At 47.5% G+C, this 20,530-nt stretch overlaps 1 protein-coding gene across 4 annotated transcripts; it reads right to left on the bottom strand.

Annotated features, from left to right (window-relative positions):
* Positions 1–8,717: 8,717 nt before the first annotated feature.
* On the bottom strand, positions 8,718–20,342 carry LOC309884803 (lysozyme g-like). 4 transcript variants are annotated; one of them, XM_082774117.1, is made up of 7 exons: positions 17,054–20,337; positions 16,505–16,704; positions 12,272–12,346; positions 11,566–11,655; positions 11,031–11,227; positions 10,628–10,766; positions 8,718–9,804 (listed from the first exon to the last, which is right to left on the bottom strand). In XM_082774117.1, exons 2-7 carry the CDS (start codon positions 16,557–16,559, stop codon positions 9,674–9,676), a joined length of 687 nt encoding a protein of 228 aa, XP_082630243.1. In that variant the 5' UTR covers positions 16,560–16,704; positions 17,054–20,337; the 3' UTR covers positions 8,718–9,673. The 4 variants fall into 4 exon arrangements, with proteins under 4 accessions (XP_082630243.1, XP_082630244.1, XP_082630245.1 ...); XM_082774118.1 differs by lacking the exon at positions 16,505–16,704 and having other exon boundaries at positions 17,703–20,342; XM_082774119.1 differs by lacking the exons at positions 16,505–16,704; positions 17,054–20,337 and adding an exon at positions 13,703–14,969.
* Between the last annotated feature and the right edge of the window lie 188 nt (positions 20,343–20,530).

Raw genomic sequence — 20,530 nt, 5'->3', positions numbered from 1 at the left:
GGGGAGAAAATATGTGAAAAGGGCTCAAGGATTGAGATAAGGACGAGAAAATCACGCAATAATTATTGTAACGGGCAAAACAGACTCGGCATAAGGAGATAGTAAGATTTATTGCCTACAACTAACAAGCGAGAGAAGTGAGAAAACAAAGGAAAAAAAAACAAAAGCACCTTCCCCCCCCATCCACCTTTTTCCACCTCCTCCCCCCCGAGCGGCGCAGGGGAACGGGGAATGGGGGTTATGGTCAGTCTACAGCACTTCTTCTCTGCCGCTCCTTCTTGGTCACTCTCGTCCCCTGTGCTGTGGGGTCCCACCCACGGGATGCAGTCCTTGATGAACTGATCCGGCGTGGGCTTCCCACAGGCAGCAGCTCTTCCAGAACTGCTCCAGATATGGGTCCGTACCACGGGGTCCATCCCTCAGGAGAAAACTGCTCCAACCTGGCTCCCCTACGGGCAGCAGCTCCTGCCAGGTCACCTGCTCCTGCGTGGGCTCCTCTCCACGGGCTACAGGTCCAGCCCGGAATCTACTCTGTCAGGGGTCTTCCACAGGCCGCAGCCTCTGTCGGTGCAGGGCCACCTGCTCCACCGTAGTCTCCTCCACGGGCTGCAGCGTGGAACCCTGCTCCACCGTGGTACTCCATGGGCTGCAGGGGGACATCCTGCTTCACCATGGTCCTCACCACAGGCCGCAGGGGACTTCTGTTCCGGTGCCTGGAGCACCTCTCCCCCTCCTTCTACACTGACCTTGGTGCAAGGCTGTTCTCCCACTCCCTTGACTCTCCCGGCTGCTGTGTGGCGCAGCGGTTTTTCCCTGTCTTAAATATGCTCTCACAGAGATGCAAAACAACATCGCTTATTGGCTCGGATCTGGAAAACAATGGGGCCCTTCCCAAACATGGGGCAGCTTCTAGATCTTTCTAACAGAAACCACCCCTATGGCTCCCTGCTACCAAAACCTTGCCACGTAAACCCACTACAAACTGTTTCTGAGCCGGTGGGATATTTCTCTTGGTTGGATGTACAAGGTGGTATTTAAGTGCAGTCATGTCCCTCTGCTGGCTTGCAACCCCTCACCAGAGCCTTGGGACCTCTCATGTCTGATGATGTTTCCAGCACACATTTTCTACAGTGTCTTAGTAACCTCCTTCCAACCTCCTCCAACTCCAATATTTAATTCAGAAAAAATAAAATGAGTGATGTTCAGCGCTCTTCGCTGCTGTGCTCCCATCATGAATGCCCTTATTCTGTACCCGTAATCTATACAAACCTCCTTCACGACATCAAGACAGCTTTGCTGGAGTCTTCTGAGGCTTTATATGCAGAAACTGGCACTTGCAAGCTACACTTTGTCTAAATTATTGTGGATGACTATTTCAGGGTGAGCTGTACTCCAGGAGCACCTCGCTGGCTGCTAAGGGAACCAGGGGAGATGGGCTCACATGTGGATGGGAGCCATCTAAATTCAGGTGAGGTGAATCTGGGTCTAGAGGACAGATCTTCACGTCCTTATGCAAGCAGAAATCTCATGCAGCAAAAACCTGCAGCCTCCGGGCTGCTGAGGAGGTGGCTGAAGGGAATGAGAAGACCCCCACCACCCACCCAGAACGGTATCTTACCTACTTGTCTTCAGCTCAGCTTCTGCCACAGGTCTGAGGGCTGGGGAGGTCTAATATATAGGGTGAGCTGCCTTCTGTTCTGTGGTAACCTGACCCTGTGTTGAAATGCATTGGGCTGTGGTTTTGTAAGGTTTAACAGCAATTTTCCAGTGCGAACAGAACCTGTTGCACTATAAACATTGGCATGGTGGCAGCTACGTTCTTGGGAGTGGCATTTCCCAGATGTCAAAAAGGAAACAAAACCACCTTGTTTTTCTCTGGGTGACTCTTATGTTTCACACCCTATTCCTGGAGGGAACCGCAGTGAGGGCTGAGCATCCACCTGTCATGCAGGTACTTGTCCTGGTCCCATCTTGGTGTCCTGGGCTGTTCTGCAGGACAAGCTCCTTACCAGCCCCAGAAAGACCTCTCCATCCCTCCATTCCCCAGACACATCTCTGCTTTCCCCACCACTTCAATTGCTCTTTGAAACCCCTCTCTTCTCCTGCCCCACCTCTGTCCAGAGCCAGTTTTGGGGAGGTGCAACCCTTGAAGAAAGAAAAAGGATGCAGCAAAGCTCGGTGGGCGAAGGTGCTGTGCAACAGCCTGTTGGGCAGTGGTGGGGATCTCCTCATAGCACTGCCAAAAATCACAGAATCACAGAATGGCTTGGGTTGGAAGAAACCTTAAAGCCCACCCAATTCCAAACCCCTGCCATGGGCAGGGACACCTCGCACCAGCCCAGGTTGCCCAAAGCCCCATCCAGCCTGGCCTTGAACACCTCCAGGGATGGGGCAGCCACAGCTTCTCTGGGCAGCCTGTTCGCCTTTATTGTTCCCCTGTTCTGTAGCTGGCAAGTGCTTAGGGGACCTGGAAATTTTGCTCAAGAATATTGTTATTGTAACATTATCTTCTTGAAATATCACGGAAGGAGAAGCTGATAACGAACAAAGGACCGGGGATTTCCACTCCCTTTGAGTTGGAAAGAACAAGTTAAATAACAATAAGTTGGCTATTAATCAATTGCTGGGGTCCTGGGGCTAGCTGAACCTCTCTTTGTACCTTCTCTATACCTTCTCCAAAAGATCCCTCTCAAGCCCCGTGATTTTGCCTTTCCCACAGGTACCGTGCTCCCGTGGTGGGATCACCACAATAATCTGTCAGCAGCGCCTTCCCCGCCACTCCGACCTGCTCTACCTCTGCCGTTCACTCCCTCTGGTAGCCAGAGGAATGCCATGATCCCAAACAACCTTCTTAAAATGTTGCATATTTAGCTCTAAACACAAAGCCTGGCTTTGCAGGAAGGAGGGCTGCAGATGCCCAAGCATACTCACGTTCCTCAGCTTCTTCTCGTACAACCGCTGCTCCAACCCCAACCAGCCTGGTAGCCTGTGCTGGACCTGTTACACCACGTCAGGGTCCTTTCTGTGCTGGGGAGCCCAAAACTGGGAGTGCCAAATAGACAGCAAGAGCCACGTCCCTGGACCTACTGGTGATGCTTTTCCTAACGCAGCCCCGGAGGCTGGTGGCCTTCTTTGCTGCAAGGGTGCATTACCTGCTCATGGTCAACTTGTTGTCCACCAGGACGGCCAGGACCTTCTCTGTGGAGATGATTTCCAACTGTGGGGTCCCCGGCAAGGACTCGTGCCAAAGGATGCTCTTAATTTATCACAGCTCTTAATCTATCACAGCAATCACATGGGAGAGGCAACTCTGGTTCACCCAGAAGTCAGACTGACGGGCACAGGGTCAGACCTGGTACCAGCTACTCTTTAGTGGTATGTTGCCTTCTTCACCTCTTCTCTTAACAGAGCAGCACTCGTTTTCTCCAGCACTTTTTGTAGGACATCCCTCATCTGCTGGGTTCGTACTTACCACCACTGAACTTCCTTGTCTTGTGTAATGTCCATCAACATCTGCCACAAGCTGCCTGCTCACGTCCTACTTTGGGACATGGAGTCGAATTTAAATATCAGATTAATTTCTGTATTATTCTCCTATTTCCCTGTACTTGCAACAAGAAACCTTTGCTGTTCTTCAGAAGGCAAGGTGCTGGCAGCAGGGCAGTTTGCAGGGGTGAAGGCCCAGGAGAGTCCTGGGTCAGCTTCGCCCTCAGCACCTGGGCTTGTTCCCGCTCTTGAGAGTTTCTCCTTTATTGCTAATTAGCTCAATAAGGGTTAATTTAGAAATGAGTGATCCTAGTTACACCTTCAGGGGAGAAACTAGACTGCTGCAAGCTTCCCAGCACAATTAAAGCCCATTTAGGCAGTGCAGGAGGAGGATGGCAGCCACCCCATCTGTGAGAGGAGGTGGGAGGCTCTGGGTGCCAGGAGGCCCCTGGTCCTGAGGGGGAACGAGGGGGGCGTAAATAGGGCCTGAAGCACCAGTGAGGTGGGAGAGGTAGGCAGTGGGGCATGAGCCTTGGTGCAGGGATGAGGTGGTGGCTTAGAGAGCCATGTGGGGAGCTTGGGGAGCTTCAGGGACAAGAGGAACCAGCCTAGGAGGGGTGGGCTCCACCTGAGCTGTAACGGAGCCAGGCTGCTTCTCTGGAGGTTGGGGAGGTTGTGGGGGGATGTTTAAACCAGAAGCTGGGGAGAGCTGGCAGAAGCAGAGGAATACCCGATTTGGACTGATGGGATCTCAGAGACTTGGTGGAGGCTACAAAATCCATGGGATACAGCACTGCCAGCCTGCCGGCCTTACAGGAATGAGGTGTAGTGGTGGAGGAGGGATGCCCTATGTGAAGGATACAAGTGTAGCACCATAAAAATATTGCAGGAAAAGCGAGGCACCCTAAAATCCCATGGGTAGAAATCCCAGACAATACTAAAAAAAAAAAAAAAAAAAAAAAAAAAAAAAAAAAAAAAAAAAAAAAAAAAGCCATGGTTGGACTGTGCTATTGTCTCTCTATGAAGACAATGCTGGCCAGTGAGATTGGAGAGGCAGCAAATACAGGAAGGACAGGGGTAAGAGCAGGAGCCTACGTGTAGGTTAGACCAGTGCCTCATCAGGGTGAGGCACAGAAATAGAATTTTTGGTGGCAATAAATCACAAAGAGTTGACGTGGAAAATGCAGGCCATGTGCCCTCAGTGGGAGAGTTTCAAGGAAGACAAGAAAACTGAGGCAAACACTAAAAGCAACAGTGCCTACATAAAAAGGAGCAGCCCCAAACCAGAGAAGCCTGTGAGCATCCTGGAGGCTGCTCAAAAACAACTTATTGGAAACCCACATTGAGGGTCTCTGCCTCTCAGCAAGGATGTAGACTAGGAGAAACCTGGCTAAAATCAACAGGGGAGTGGTACAGCCCTGTCATGATGGGGGATGAAAGAGGCTGGAAAGCAAAAATGTTGGTCACCACATCCTGCAGCATAAAACCCAAGGGGCACTCAGTGAAACTAGGAAGAGACCGGTTTAAAACAGGCAAAAGGCAACATTTCTTTCTGCAGCAGAAGGTGGACTTCTGGGCTGACAGCACTGACACTTTCCCCAAATGACTGGATGGATTCAGCAGCATCCTACAGAGTGGACGTGCATGCCTTCCCCAGGCAGCATCTTCTGCTACAGCAGCTGGAGGCAGACCTGTGGGGTGACCACAAGGCCTTTCTCACGTTCATCTGACATCTCCAGCTGAAGAAAGGGCCGGTGTTGCCCTTTCTGACCTGTATAAACATGAACTTGTTTCTACCAGGAAGGAAAATCCTAAGATGAGCCTAACATGTCAGGGTGTGGTTCTGCATGTGCAACCACAAAAAAAGCTCAGACAGGGGAACAGGTTCTTGGCCGGGAAATCCCAGCCCAGCTTGCAACAGGCAGCAAAGCAGAACAAACAGCGTTTCAGGTCTGCATTGCTGTGGTGGCATTTCCCATTGTTTTACATCTCTCGGAGAGAAGACGTGTGGACATGTGGCTCAGATCCATCCAAATCCAGCATTCAGAGTCAGCCACCAAAGGAACCTGCATGCCCACATGGCTCACGGCTCTGGCCCATGGGGAGTTGCCTTTGGCAGGGTTTTCCTTCTGTTTCAGCTATTGCTGTGTTGGTTGCTCACTCTGCCTGGTGTCCGTGGAAGTCCACCGCTGCAGCCCCAGGCTCTGGGCAGACCGGTGCCTGAGCCATGGAGGGGTCAGCCCACACCACCAGCAGCTCAGCCAGGGGGTGAGGGAGAAAACTTGATATGTCAGATTCACTATTTATTATAGAAAAGCACATTTAAATACTCTTCTCAAGATTGGTAGCAGAAACAGTGCACAAGATCCTAACAAAGAAGCTCTTGCTTCCTTGTCTGCAGTTTATTGTCTTTCCTATTTGCTGCCTGTGGAGTGATGGACTGGAAAAGGTCCTTCCTTCTCCTCACGCATTCCCCATATCTACAGCAGCATGGCATACATACATTTTAAATACTGGTGTGGTTTGTTCCTTAAAACATCCAGTGAACGTTGCGTTGCTTCACTGCCCTTGGAATATTTCTGAAATAACCGACACAGGCCTGTTGCCAAACTCAACACTACTTGCCCTACACTCCAAGGGAAGGGAAGGATGTGGGTCATTGCCCTCCATTTCTTTTGTGTATTAGAAAATTAAGACTGTGTCATTTTTCTCTTTTCTGAAAAAAAAAAAGCAAGTCTAATTCCTTTTTTATTATAGGCTGTACCTTCCACTTGACTTGCAGTTTTCCTGATAACATTCTTGATGCAACACGTCCAAACACCGATGCTGACTTCAGAAGAACAGAGAGGAGAATTACCCCAGGTGCTACATTCACTGTGCTATGATAAAGATAAGTCCTCCAAAGGCATTGTCCCTCTTTTTTTGTTCCCTTCTCCCTTTCTCTGGCATCAGCTCATTGGGTTTCCACAGCAATGCCCCAGCCCTTTTCACAGGATGGCTGCCTGCCTGCTCCTCCCCTCCTTATGCCCATCCCCAAGTTCCTTGAGTGTTTTGCAATTGTATTTACTCAATTTTGGTACCGTGATCCTTAAAATGGGTTTCCTTAGTTTTTAAACATTGGTAGAAGTGCAATAGAAGTTCAATCAGCATGGTCTTCACCCACAGTTTGATAGCTCTAGTGCAACATTCACATCACAACCACAAATTGCATAAAAATCTCTGCAGGACAGACTTGTGCAGCTCCGCTTGAATCATCTCACCAGTTTGACCAGAATCTGCTGACAGCTTCTCCAAGCAGTGCTTTTTGTTCTCATCTTAAGGCCCTTGACATATCAGGGTACTTCACGGATCACTGGTGAAAGCCTTATCAAGCTCATGATATGGCACAACCGCAGCGTCTCTCTTGGCAACTTACCCAGTGAGATAAGGACCGTGGTAGGCTTGAGGCACTTTATTCCTGGCAAGCCGCACTGCCAGAGCCCTTCTGACTGCTTCTTGATGGCTTGTTGTCCCCCAGGTGCTCACAAAGTGAGTGTTCAATCCTTTATTCCCATCTGTCCAGGTGCTGTAGCTGGGCTCCCTAGTATATACTTTGCCGGACCTTTCTTTCCCATTTTGTTTTGCTCTTCTCTTTCCTGACCCATACTTCAGCTTTCCACGACATGTTACATGGCAGAAGACCACTGGCTTTGCAAGCTGCCTGTTTTTCACAACAGGCTCGGTGACCGAGCGTGCTGCCACAGCAGCCCCGTGCGTCCCAGCCAGACAAGCGGCTCCGAGTACAATGGACATGAGCGACCAGGGAAAGATCAGAGAGCAAAAGCAAGGCCAACTCTGCTTGTTAAGAAAGCTTTTGCTCAAACCTGAAAGCAATATGCTGATGTTAAACTCTCCTTAATTATTTACTCCTTCCTGCCAATTTATTAAGCAATTATATTTCAATTCACTTTCCACAGGGATTTTCCCTCCTCTGCACAATCTGCTGATACCATAAAATAATATTTGCAACAAAATATGGAATTGCTGAAATCAGGACCTTTAAATAGACTTTAAAACATTTCCTTGTGCAAAGCTGCAGAAACCAGCAGGCAGATCTGCAGCCCCTCGGGTGGTGTTACCGTAACGTGAAGCAGCAGCCTCAGAGGTAATACACGCAGAAATTGGACTCCCGAGGTGTCCACAGATCCACAGGGATGGCAACTCATCGTAGTGGCATGGAGCTTGCTGGCAGCAAATAAAGGTGAAGTGAGGGGAACAAGGAAAGCTCCACTCTTGTGCAACCTCCAAACTCAAAAAACAACTCTGCAGACAGAGGCAGCACTGAGATTCCCTGCCCCCAGCCCTTGTGAAGTTTATATTGTTCTACCAAAAGTGTTCATATTGTTCTACCAAAGGTGTTTATATAGGTTGCACACAGTGTAAGGTGTTTGTATAATAGAGATTTACATAGCACAACGAAGCAGAGATTTCAATTGATCTTACACAAGCTATTTCAAATAGAGATAATGAAACTGTGTGTTATGTCTCTCAAGTCTGCGTTACAAAGTAGTCATTTTACTAAAATTATCTGAGTATAGCACAGAATTCAATAGAGACTAATTAATACGTAGCTGAATACGCCCAGTAGCCCAACACTGAACTGTTTCTTGTAGTCTTAAAAGCGAGCAAACAAGCAAACCCCACAGTAATGTTAGAGGTGCCCTATAGCTCCCTCTGGTCTCCAGAGATGACAAAGCATGAAGTTGCCTGCAAATGCTTCAGTTACTCACAGTCCTTGCCGTGACGGTAAGCAGATGAGTGACTGACGAGACCGTAGGAAAACCGAGCACAGAGCTGAAATTGCCTGGCTTGCAAAAGCTGTCTCCGAATCAGCTTTCGCACTGCCTGTGTCAGCTCTGACCAGCAGTGACCACCAGACACATCTTCTGCATCAGCGGTGGTGGCAGGTGCCAGGAAGATGCCCTGATACCCCCAAAATGGTGATCAGCACTAAACACAGATGCCCTGGTTCCCTTGTCCTGGGCTTGAGCTGCCGTGCATCTGCCTCTGAGCCCATTTTCCCTGACCCCTGCTCTGCAGATTGGTTTTCCTCTTTCTGTTCAAAGAAAGTCCCAAATTGGGTTATTTACCAGAGCCACACATTGCTACCCACCCAGCCTCGTGAAACTGCAGAGATGAGTTGTTTGCCAAGCAACAAAAGAATTGGAATACATCGTTTCTCTTTATTTGGATTCTCTTTAAACCAAAATTTGCACCCAGACCCATCCGCATTGAAGAATACTTTCAAACAGAATTTATACACCCAGAGCTAATTCACTCCTAATTAAAAGGCAGGGTACCTGGCAGAGGGACAGAAGCCGAAATGCACGCTTTGAAACTCAGTGGGCCCCAGCACAAACATGCCAAAGGATAGGAGGAAAGGCGGTGAGTTTCATACCAGCGCTGTCGCTGTAATGCAGCTCCTGGGGCAGGGATACCCGGGGCCAGCTCCTGCTCAGAGTGTGGCTCTGTAACAGAAAGGTGATTTGTGTGCCCACTACAGCACTTGTAGTGTTTCCCATTTAGAGGATTTCCCCCGTGCAAGGCTGTTTTTCTCCCTGTAGGGGTCACCAGCCCTTAAGGGGCTCCTGGGCTCACGGGAGCACCAGGAGAAGGCTTGGTGGTTTCCCCCACAAGGCTGGCCCCAGGGATAAGCAGCTAACGGAAGTGTGCAGAGATGATAGACTCAGAGAGGAGCCTCTTCATTGCCAAGCAGCCAGCACCATCAAGGGGGCGGAAGATCTTAGCTTGGGGGCTTCTCCCTCCCATTGGCCAGGGAGAAGGAAGGAGGTGGACATAGAGAGGAGACGGCAACAGCACAGCCCATGCTGAGGGAGAGCTGCTTGCTGGAGGGATGCACAAACAGCCCCAGGTTCAGCCCCTAATGCAAGGAGCTTCCTCACCCAGTGGGGATGTCCTCAGCTGCCTTCTAAAGGTCCTGAGCTCGTGGCAGGTTGCCCCTGTCAGTCCCCTGGAAGGCAGCACTGAGCTTGCCCATGGGCAACTGGGGTGTGCTGGAGCAAGCAACGTGCCGGTGCCACCAGCACTGCTCCTGCCAGGAGCCCTGGAGGAACTGCTCTGGGTACTACCATCACTACTGGGCTAGACTACGTGGAGGAGAGGGTCTGTGGTGGGGATGGTTGCTGAGCTAGAACCCATGCCTCTTGAAGTACTGGGCCCGCCCGATCACGCTGTTGACGTAGGAGTTGTCTCTGCCACAGGGGTCTTCGTCATAGATCTGGATGTTGTCGATTCTTGCGCGGTAGGCGCAGATTCCCCCTGGGAAGAGTTAAAAAAGAGTTATCATGGGCCTATAAATGAGAAATACAGATTTAAAAAGTAAAAGTTCCTAGTATAAAGGGCAATGCATCTCATCAGACGTATACAACAGCTTGGGAAGTTGCTAATTGTGTGTTTTTACTGAAAAGTGATTCATTTCGCAAAATGCTTATTTGTAAGGTTAAGAAGCCCCTGATTCTCTCCAAATGTGGGTAGGAACAGCATGCTGGTCCCACAAAAGGCTGCAGTCTAAAAGGATGGGAGAGCAAGAAATAGCAAAGAGGGAATAAAACAGCATGCAGATAACATGGGTGATGAACAAACCTGGATCCCAAGCTTCCTTGACCCAATGTACTTTAAAAAAATAAATAAATAAGGGTTGCTAAGATGCTATAAAATCTGCCAGCTTGATGATCTTTTCCCTTTAAAAGTGACACCAACAGATGCACAGCACTCCCATCATTCAGAGGCCTTTGCCTCATACAAACAGAAAGTGATCATCTGGTGTTGACTAACTGTTATTAGAATATTAGAAAGCTTATTGAAATATTCATATTTAAAAATAAATAAATAAAAAGGGCAGTGTGGGAATGAAAGAGGAACCCAAGGGAAGAATGTGTAGGATATCACACTGAACCTACACCTGTGTGAAAGTGCCTCGCAAATCACAAGTCAAAGTGCTGATGGTGAAAAGTAGAAGAGAGATGTAGAAGAGAGAATCTCAGCTGTTAACGTCCTGATGGTGCCAGCAATGCAATGTCCCCTCTTTGTTTCCACACGTAACCCCCAGCACGTCCCCACTGCTGCATGGGGCACGCTGTACCTCTCAGCTGCTGGTCCCAGGTCCAGGTAGGGTGCCTCGCCCGCATTTCATTGATCCCAAGCACCAGCATGGTCGAACACTGGTTGATGTGCTCCTCACTGTCCCACGTCCCGTAAGGCTGGTGGTAGCGCCTGTCGATCTGGAAAAGTCAAGCAAGAAGATTGTTTTCCCTTTGAACACAACCACCGCTGTAGCTTCACCCTGTTTTAACATTCCCAGTCCACAATTCATAGAAGCGACCCAACTTGTGATAAAACTGAGGTGATAAAACGCAGTCTGCAAAGGGAGTGTGTCCCAGTGTTGAACACGGGAGGCTCACTGGCCAAGGTGAAGCCCCGAGAGAGGCAGACCCTTGCCATGCTGCCACCTGTGGGCTCTCCTCTCTCTTGTCTTGTGGCCGTACCTGCATCAGGCCGAACCTCTGCCGGCCCTGGTCCCAGCCGTTGTCCAGCAGCAGGCCGGCACGGCTCTCCTGCGAGATGATGGCGGCGATGAGCGCCGGGTCCAGGCACAGGTTCCTGGCGACTCTCTTAATGGGGATCTCATATTTCCTCAGGCGAATGATGTCTGCATCCGCCGTCCTCCTCAGAGCAGAAATGCCTGCAGCCGGGGGAGAGGCAGCCTGACCCACCCGCCCTTACAAAAACGGGGTTTGGGGAGGGTGCTGATGCTGATGCTACAGCTGGCGAACGGGTGTGTGGGGTGAAATGGGGTTTGCTGCAGCTCCCTCTACTTACAGGCTGAGGATCCTGCCTGTGGAGTTTGCCCTCCCACTTCCCACCAAGTCTAGTTTTTGGGGCTGGGGGCTTTTCTCCCTCTTGGCTAATCGAATAGCTGCACCACATTTCATTTGGTGCACAAATTTAACACCAGGCAGGCACAGCATCCCTCCACCAGGTACAGGTAGGCCGAGAGATCAAGCGGTGCGTGATACCTACCGCAGTCCGGGGCTCTCACGGCTGTGCAGGAAATCGTGGGGGCTTGAAGAGCATTTATATCGCCATAGCAACTGTAACTCGCAGACGGAGCTGGAAAATGAGACGGAGGTGTTTGGAAACATGAGATCTCGGAGCAGTGTCGCACAGCTTGCTGCAGGTGAATGCAAGGCAAGCACGAGGCATTCATTCATCCAGGCCCATAACCAAAGCGTGTATCATGGCCACTGCTCCCTGTCAGTGACATTACCGGTGACAGAGGGCAGGAATTTGTTCTTTCCTAGCTGAATAGGTTCAAGCAAATGAAACTGATGATGATTTACACAAATAGGTGTCCGCCCTGCTAAGTGTAAAAGCCGGTGTGGGGGAAGGAGCCACAGGCTCCACATTTATCTCAGAGGGCTCTTTCGGTTTAATGCCCCCTGATGCCCAGCACCCCTCAGATGATGGCTGGGAACATCTCCCGGGTGTCCCCACAACCTCACGGGGAATTAGCTGAGGAGAGCATGTGCCTCAGTCTGGGCAAATTACCCCAATTTCCTCAATAACTGAGGAATGAATAGGCTCCGTCAAACAGCCTGTGACATTTGGGAGACCTTTCTGAGTAGGCAGAGAGGTCAGACAAGGCTAGCTGGGTATGTCTGTGACTCTGCAAGCAGTTGAGGGTAGGGTGCTTTCCCCAGCAAACCAAACTCGCCCCCAGGCTCACCGATCAGGGCCGAAAGGCCCAGCAAGAGCAGCGCGGGGACCATGGTGATGGCTCTCCTCCGCTGCCCCAGGACACCTGAAAACACAGAAGGTTGCAAAATGTGAAGAAGTTGATGGTGAAATTCAACAGCCCTGAAAAAAGTGTCCATGCCAAGAGCTCCCTCTGCTCCTCCCCAGCCCTGGGCTCTCCTGGCAGCTGCTGGCTTCAGGGGATGGTGGTGGCAGGACAAGCGGGTGATGGAGCCCTGTCTGCTTCTTATTTCCTAAATATCTGGGAGTTTTTGGAGGGACGGCTCCTCCATCTCATGTGCCACCTTGCTGTCACCATCACGTTAAGAAGGAAGCACCAAACCAGGGCCAGCAGGGACTTTTTTAGCCCATTGCTTGCTCTCATGGCCCCTCTTGAACACCCACAGCATCTCTTGACAATGAGGACGCTCAGTACATTTGCTTTAAATCTACAGGTGTTTGACATCCAGTGTACTACAGAGTGCATAGATCTCTCTGTTCAAAAGGCAACATGGCTTTGGATAGCCTTTGGGAAAAGCATGTTGCCAAAAATCAAGCAATACAGCCCTCATTTTGCTGCAGAGAGCATGCAGAGCAGTTCCAAGGTTTTGCTGTTAAAATAATATTTCTGCATTAATTCCTGTGTGTGACAACAGCAGATAATCACTTTAGTAATGAATGCCTCTTGTGTTTATTAATAAAATTCCAAAAATATCATCAGATAATAGCTATCGGCTGGGAAAAAAAAAAATCAAAAAACATTGATTGTGCTTGCCTTGCTGGTGAGGGCATTTAACTAAGCAGGTTTTAGAGCTTACAAATGCCTTTTTTTTTTTTTTTTTTTTTTTTTCCTGCCCCCACGAATATTTCAAGTACAAAACAATGCCAGGAGCCTTGCAGGCAGTCATCCTGCAATGCTATTAACACCTGAAAATGCCTTATTGATTTTAGTGATGCCTGACCTTTTCTCCAGTCTAATAGGTATTTCCACTGTAAAGCAGACTGCATGGATGCCCAGACTCAAATAGGCCACCAACGTCATCAGAAAGACTCCCTTGCCCTGAGAGAGATCATTCAGTCCAGCAAATGCCTACTGCCAGAGCTGGGTATGTGCTCAGCAGCTCACTTTGAGTCCTAACACTGAGTATTTGCAAGCCTGGATCCCTGCAGCCTGACCCAATACCTCTTAATTCAATGGCAAATCCATACCTAATGCTGCAGTTTGTAGCTGTTTCTATAAACAGAAAATTGTCACATTATAAGGTTTTAAGGTATCAGACTTTTTTTAGTCCCAGCACAAAAATCACCACAAGCCTTAAGTAGAAACAGGGAAACAATTACAAAATTAACAGCATGCTAAATCAAAGCCAAAATCAAGGCTTCTGCATCCACGCAGATATTCTCCGAGTGGATTCAGACTCACCTGTCTTCAATCAGCCTTCCTCTGAGGCAGGTCACTTGATGACTTTTATATATATGGGTATGAAAAGGTACCCACCCTCTGGGTTTTGGAATGTTAATTCCTGTTTAGTGTGATGACATTTGTTATAAAGTGTAACAGGTAATATATAATAAGAGCTTTGAACTCTTATGTTTTCTTTCATCCGAAGATTTGCACAAGCAGTGGTTAGTAAGACTCAGGACAATTCTGTGAAAGGAAATAAATATTGTTTTTCCTCCATCAATGACTACACTGATGCTCCATAAATGACTTACAGAAAGCATTGCAGTGAATCAGTGGCAGAGGCCAGGCAAAATTCAGATCCCTGCCTGGTGCTCTCCTTCCTTTACATCCCAGATCAGTCTGGGCACATTTCTGGAAGGGTTTTTGTCTCGTCTCCCCAAGGAGTTTAGATTGGCAAGCTTTTAGTTGAGTATCAAACTTTCACATGATTTCCAAAAAGGGATGCAGCAGCTGAAGTCAGTGGGGGCTCACAGAGGGTTTGGGACAGACTTGCACCATGTGGCTGAGACACTTTTTGTATGTGTAAGTTACTAAAACAAATTAGGGGACTGAAAGATTGTCTGGGAGGCCAGTGGCCTCTAAGCCTGTCTCCCTCCCCACGTTTTTCTCTTCACCGGACTCTGCCTAGCATGGGTGGAGGCTAGAAAAGTAAGATTTCCTTCGAATAGCTTTCTTTTAGTTATTTAATAAATGACAAATCAATGTATTCCCCCTTTTTCCCCCTCTCCTTTGTGCTTTATACCTGCTGAGTACGAAGCCCTATTCCGGACAGATACACATTTTTAAGTTCAAAACAAGCGAGGGTTATTAGTTGTTAAAGCACGGGTGATGATCAAGTGGGCCTTGCCACCTTAAGATCCCTGAATACAGCTATCAAGGACTTAGATCTCGCATTAGTAAGAAGGAGGGAAGCTCCACTGGAGAATCTGGCCCTGTTGTTACACAAGGGTTGGGTTGTTAGTTCAGACAAGTCTGAAGTCACTATTTATTTGGGCAAAAACATTGAAATAATAGAAATCCTTCCAAAGACCACAAAATGGCTAGGCATTCATTCTTCATCTGCAAACCTGATGTCTTGTTATGGTGTCTTGGACTAGAAGAAATCTTAATTCTTTTACTACAGTATAAGATTTTAAATAATTCAAGGTAACATTTGACATAAGGTACTAATCTATGTGGTATCTTTGGAAATAACAGGTAGAAAATAGAGCCATCACATGTACAATGTGGCTGCAAAGATTTCCAAAGCAAACAGCGACCTAAGAAATGCTGGAAGAGAGGAAAGACAGAAGAAACAAACTGGGAAGAGGCCAGAGTGCACAGCTTGATGGCTACTAAATCAGTAGATACACTCATTTGCCTCCTATAGAACAAGGTGATCTGTATTGGAAAGAGATGTATTCTCTCAAGTAGATGGAAATATTTGGGTGTTGACACCCAAGAACCTTTTAGAAAGATGGTATCATATTAGTGTCTTCCTCTGTCACTGAACCTGCAATCAAGTTGATGATTTTGGACTTTTTTTTTTTTGAAAGTAGCCTCTGATGGTAGGTAAGATTTCTTTCCTAATGGGTCTGTCGTTCATTAATGGTCCTTAAGAGAGTTTTCAGTTTAAATACTGATTCTCTTTGTTATGTATGTTCTCTCTCATTTATTGCCCACAGAAAGATTTTCTGTACAATTCCCAGTACTGTCACATGAATTCTTAATGCCCGTTCTGCGTTGCGTTGTTGTTTATTTACTTCTTGAATTGTGGATGCTATTTTTAAAACACAATTATTTTTATCTGTGCTGCTGTATGCTGTCAGATCCCTGTGGCAGACTCCTTGTAGTCACACAATTCCAGCGTGAGGCCAAATAAGGGGGCATTTTCTCAGCAGCATTATGAATGAGATTTTTTTTGGTGCTAAACACTTCCCTATCTACACAAAATTTGCCGACTGCCATCCCTTCGACTGAATGCAGAGAGCAAGCAGCCTTTGTGGAAACAAGGTCATGCTCACGTAGCTGAATGGGGCAGGGCTCTGAGCCAGCCAGGGCACCGCCATGCGAAGGGACCTGCAGGGTGTCAGACAACAAGATTTCTGGTCTGCTCCGTGTAAACCCACAGCAGCAGATCCAGGTGAACCATTTAATGAGAGCGAGCCGCACCTGCCACCAGGATTTTTCATGTTTGTGCTAGATTTAATTTGGAAAATGATGTCAAGCACCAGATAAAATCTGCCTCCGACCAATAGGAGAGAGCACGTGAGCTACCAATTCTATTTTTTCCCCATTTAATCGAGGTGTAATCAAAACGCAGTATCATTTTGAACAGCATTACGTATTGCATATCGTTCTCTGCCAGGCTGAGGGCTGTATCGTCATGTTTGGTGGGATGGTGAGATAAAAAAAAAAGCACCTGGAACAACATCCATCCTAATTACCGCCTCTTTTTGTGCGTTTCAACTCTGGTTTCCTAACATCTCCTGGCAGATGCGTTTCTCAGGCTATCCCTTTTGTCTGGGATGTAATTACAGGTAACACCAGGTATTCACAGGCCTTACGACTACTTTATGGGGAACCTGCCCATGCCCACTGACGCACGTTGGATGCCTCGCACTAGCTGGCCAGTTAAAGATGCATCTGTGGCCTCCCCTCACGGGCTTGTTTTAGACCCACGCCTTTCGTCTCAGGCAAATCCTCTAGAGCTGTCTCTCCCAGTGTTTAAAGAGACACAGACAAGTTAATAATAGAGTTTCTTTTCTGCATCTAATATACCTTTGAGTAACAACAGCAAAAGTGAAGTGAGACGGGCTTCACGTTTGTGAGACATGAGGCTCTTGGTTTTCACTGTGCTCTGAGCCGAGCAGCTGCTGAGGGCCGGGCTCCTCCCTTATCTTGCCGTACTGAAGAACACGGGTTGGCATTGAAACATCCCACTCTGCACAAAGCCTTTCTCCAGCCATTGTGTAAGAAAACTAAGACCAGAAGTATTTATGAAAAGAAAAAAAAAGGTGATTTTATTTTATTTTATTTTATTTTTTCTTTTTTTTCCTGTTCTCTATAACGAGACTTTGAATTTTATCACAGGGAAGATGACCTAGAAAATTGCTCACTGGACTGGATCTTAGGAGTCTTCGGTTCATATCCCAACTTAGACATAGAAATATCACCCAAAAGAAGTCATTTAGAGTTCAAGCCATGAGAGGGTGTGAGCTCATGAAGCATCTGTCATGCTCCAAAGCTGTGCTCCAGGTACGCCGCTGAGATGCACTTTTGCTCCTGTGCAAGCCTCAAGTGGCCCAGCCAGAGCAGCGTGGTCCTTACCTCCTAAGGTCTGTGCTCTGTTCTTTGTGTTCCGACATCAAAATCCCTGTGTGGATGGGAGTCTGCAGTCTGCACTCATGCATTTACTCACAAAAATAGGCTGTGGAGCCTACTCTGTTTACACCAGCCACGGCAGTAGCAAGACCAATCTTGGTTGGAAGATACCCTCATGAAGGAAGAAACCCCCACTGAACTCCCTTTTGGGTAAAGCACTTACACTCCTCACCAGGACCAGGTGCATCTGAGAAAAAACTGACAAACCTACTCCCAAAATATGGATTTCAGGAAGCGGCTGAGATGAGGTAGTGGAGCACCTAGTTCTTGGTGTGCCCAGGTCCTCCTCCAGCAAAGCTAATCTTGTTTCAGTCTCCCACGTATAAAATGAGGATAGTACATTAGTGACTCACAGGGATGGCAAAGTAACATCTCTGAATAATTAACTTCACCCATTAATCATGATAACTATTACGAGCTTTTCTGTGTGCCTGGAATTCATGATACAAAGCACCGAGGTCTGTCAACACTTTGGAAACCAAACAGGAAGCACTTTCTGACATTTTTTTCTAGGGCAGCACACTTACAAGATGAAATAATTAGCGAGGAGGAAGGACAGGATAGGAATTAATTTGTTTTTATATGCTGTACTCACCTGGCTTTCATACAATGTCATCCCGGGAAAAGCCAAAGTTTACTGAAGATTGCGTGATTTGTGCAGAAGATAAGTTAATTAGGTCCAAACATATTTAAAAGGAGTCTGATGTTGAAATCGTACCGTGGGGCAGATGATGTTTGAACAGGCTGTGCTCAAGAAACGCAAAGCGCAAGGAGACGGGCTCACTGCTGAGCTGACACAGTTACGTGGCTCCTGCAGCAGAGGCGCTTTATTTCAGGTAGCTCAACCCCCGGTTGTAACAGGTAGTCGGAAAATCATAGCCTTAGAGCACGCATTGCACGGGGCCTCTAAACGCAAGATTTCTTAACAAAAAGCATCAAGTATCTGCCAGCATTATGTGCACTTGAAATTAACTCACCAAATTTGAGCTTTTTATTTTGCGATGGTTTTGTACTGCTTCAGCCAGTTTGCTGTGTTAGCTTAAATGGATGGAAAGGGTATGAGCGTGCGTCCCCTTTCACACATCTGATACAGCACGGGACTTTCCGGGGGATGGATAAAAAGGAGCGTCTGGGAGACTGGAACATCCAAAAGCACCTCCGTCGTATTTGTGAGACTGAATACTGTCGGCTCCCCAAGAACAAAGAGCAGGCTAGACCTTCAGAGCAACAATTTTACCTGTTTATCTATTTACCCTTTAAAAGAGGGATCAAGAGCAACACCCAATAACATCAAATATGCTCCAGTTCTGATTCCCAGAGGCTTTTAAATTCGGGAGCGTATCCCTGACCCTCTAGCTCTAAAAAGACGGATCAACCCGTACTGACAGAAGATCCCTTCAAGAAAAGCAGAGTACAGCTATCGAGTATGCAATGAGTCCAGAAGCCAGGTTATTTTTGCATCGATTTGATGTGTGCACACGTACACGTAGGCGTGTGTGTGTGTAAGAGAGGAAAATGAGCGTCAACATTCTGGTTGCTCAAAACCCGAATTTCCTACAGAAATTTCTATAGAAAAGCGTTCCTTTTGGAACTTCCAGGAGGAAAACAGCACAATGTGGATTACTTGGAACACAGAACTGGGAGGCATCAATTCATCACCAGTCTGCCTTCCTCAACGCCCTTTATTACAATCGCAGGGGGCCCAACCTACAACAGGGGTCTGAGAGCAGCTGCTAATTTGTTCCCTGCTCCAGAGCCCGTGTCTCATTCAATCCCTTTCAAGGACTGAACTTCCCAAATCCCAAAGCTCCATTTAATCTTTGGGTGGATTCCTCGCTCAGAGCATCCCAAGCACAACACGGGCTCAGTGGAGGATCAGCACACGGACAAGCTCGCAGCCCCTGGCACGCAGAGCTGAGCAGCACCGGCCTCGTTCAGCTGTTAATTTTCCCCAAGCATTAACGATTACTTCACGGAAGCATCAAGCACTAATCACTGCTAATGTTACATGCTGGGCTCATGCTTAAGCCCCATAACTCCAAGAGCTGTGTGTGAACATTTTCTCATCCCCTCATTGCGTAAGACCCTTCCACGGCCGACACGTGCCAGGCCAGGCCCCATTTTGTGATTAGCCTGGGTTCAGGAGTCCCAGTTAGTCACGGCCTCACACACACCATCCTGCAGCCGTAAGCAACTGGGGACACGCAACCCCTGCCTTTTCGAGCTATCGTGTATCCTCAACGTCTTTTTTTGTCACCTTTATTGCCACTACATCACTGTTGACAAAGCCAAGCTTTACGATTTTCAAGTTTGTACAGCTGACATTTCATTAATTAACGTTCTTTGTGTTGCTTCCTCTTCTAGCTCGCTGAAGGATGTACTATCATGGACATTTCACTATTTAATCTGTACCTCTGTACTGCTTGAGCTTTACCTCACGAGAAAAAAAATTGTTCCTCAATACTCAAAAAGAATTTTCCACATTTTAACAAATCTCTACATTTCACCCAAAACAAGATTAATAGACATGGATTGTTCATATTGAAGTAGTATGCAGATCAGGAGCAGAAAACCCACCAGAAGGACCATTCAGTGACAGTTTATGACAGTTTAAATCTTCATTCAAGACAGAAAATGCAGAAAGCAGATGTAAAAGTACAGATCTGAAGCAGGCAGATCCATCTGAGGCTACTACTTCAAAAAAAAAAAATAATTAAACTAGTTAGTATACACCCCCCCTCCTTTACCCAAGTCGCATGTTCCTATGGACCCCTTGTATCCTTGTATTGTTCCACGCCCTGGAACGTGTGTGGCCCTACCAGAAGCCAGATGAAGGAACAGGTTGAACTGAAGATTAACCTAGAACAAAAAAAATCAACTTAAACTGCCACGAAACCACTGCCTCCAACTAGCACTTACACAGAGTTCATAATGGGACTGTTGACATGTGGAACTGAGCAACCTTTAACACCACAATGTCAGAAACCTAACGAGCTACTGCCTAAATGCATTTCCAGAGAGGCTGCAACAATTTAAAACATGATTTAATATTCCCACAGCCTAGACAATGTAATTAGTGCCCGGAGATAAGTCCCGCTAAGGCACTCCTAGCAAGACTGTTGGAATATTAGTTTCCTAAATTTAATTCCATGCAACCAGATGCAAAAAGAACACTTGTTCATTTAGAGTTTCTGCACTGAAAATGAGATCAACTTGAATCAAGCCTACTTCCAGCTTCTAGTACACTACCACGTGGCTGCATACATCTCAAGCTGATTGCCTTCTCAGTGATGCCTCAGAGAGAACTATAGTTTGTTAGAAATCTAGGAAGAGCACATGCAACTTTCTGACAGGCCCTTATTAAAAGAGAATGACCCACAGCACCTAGATGACTTTATTTGAAAGGATGCAAAAGTCAACGTT

Source organism: Aythya marila (assembly GCF_965140915.1).
Source record: "Aythya marila genome assembly, chromosome: 1".
NCBI classification, from domain to species: Eukaryota; Metazoa; Chordata; class Aves; order Anseriformes; family Anatidae; genus Aythya; species Aythya marila.
Note: the sequence above shows the minus strand (reverse complement) of the source record. Positions and strands in the feature narration are given on the sequence as shown.

What these genes read in the sequence shown, in the direction of transcription:
- LOC309884803 (XM_082774116.1), bottom strand. Translation starts at nt 12,419, where the DNA reads ATGGACACTTTTTTCAGGGCTGTTGAATTTCACCATCAACTTCTTCAC. An exon ending in GGGCCTTTCGGCCCTGATCG is followed by an intron (nt 11,656 to 12,271) that starts GTGAGCCTGGGG and finishes CTCATTTTCCAG; the next exon opens with CTCCGTCTGCGAGTTACAGT. An exon ending in AGAGGTTCGGCCTGATGCAG is followed by an intron (nt 10,767 to 11,030) that starts GTACGGCCACAA and finishes TGACTTTTCCAG; the next exon opens with ATCGACAGGCGCTACCACCA.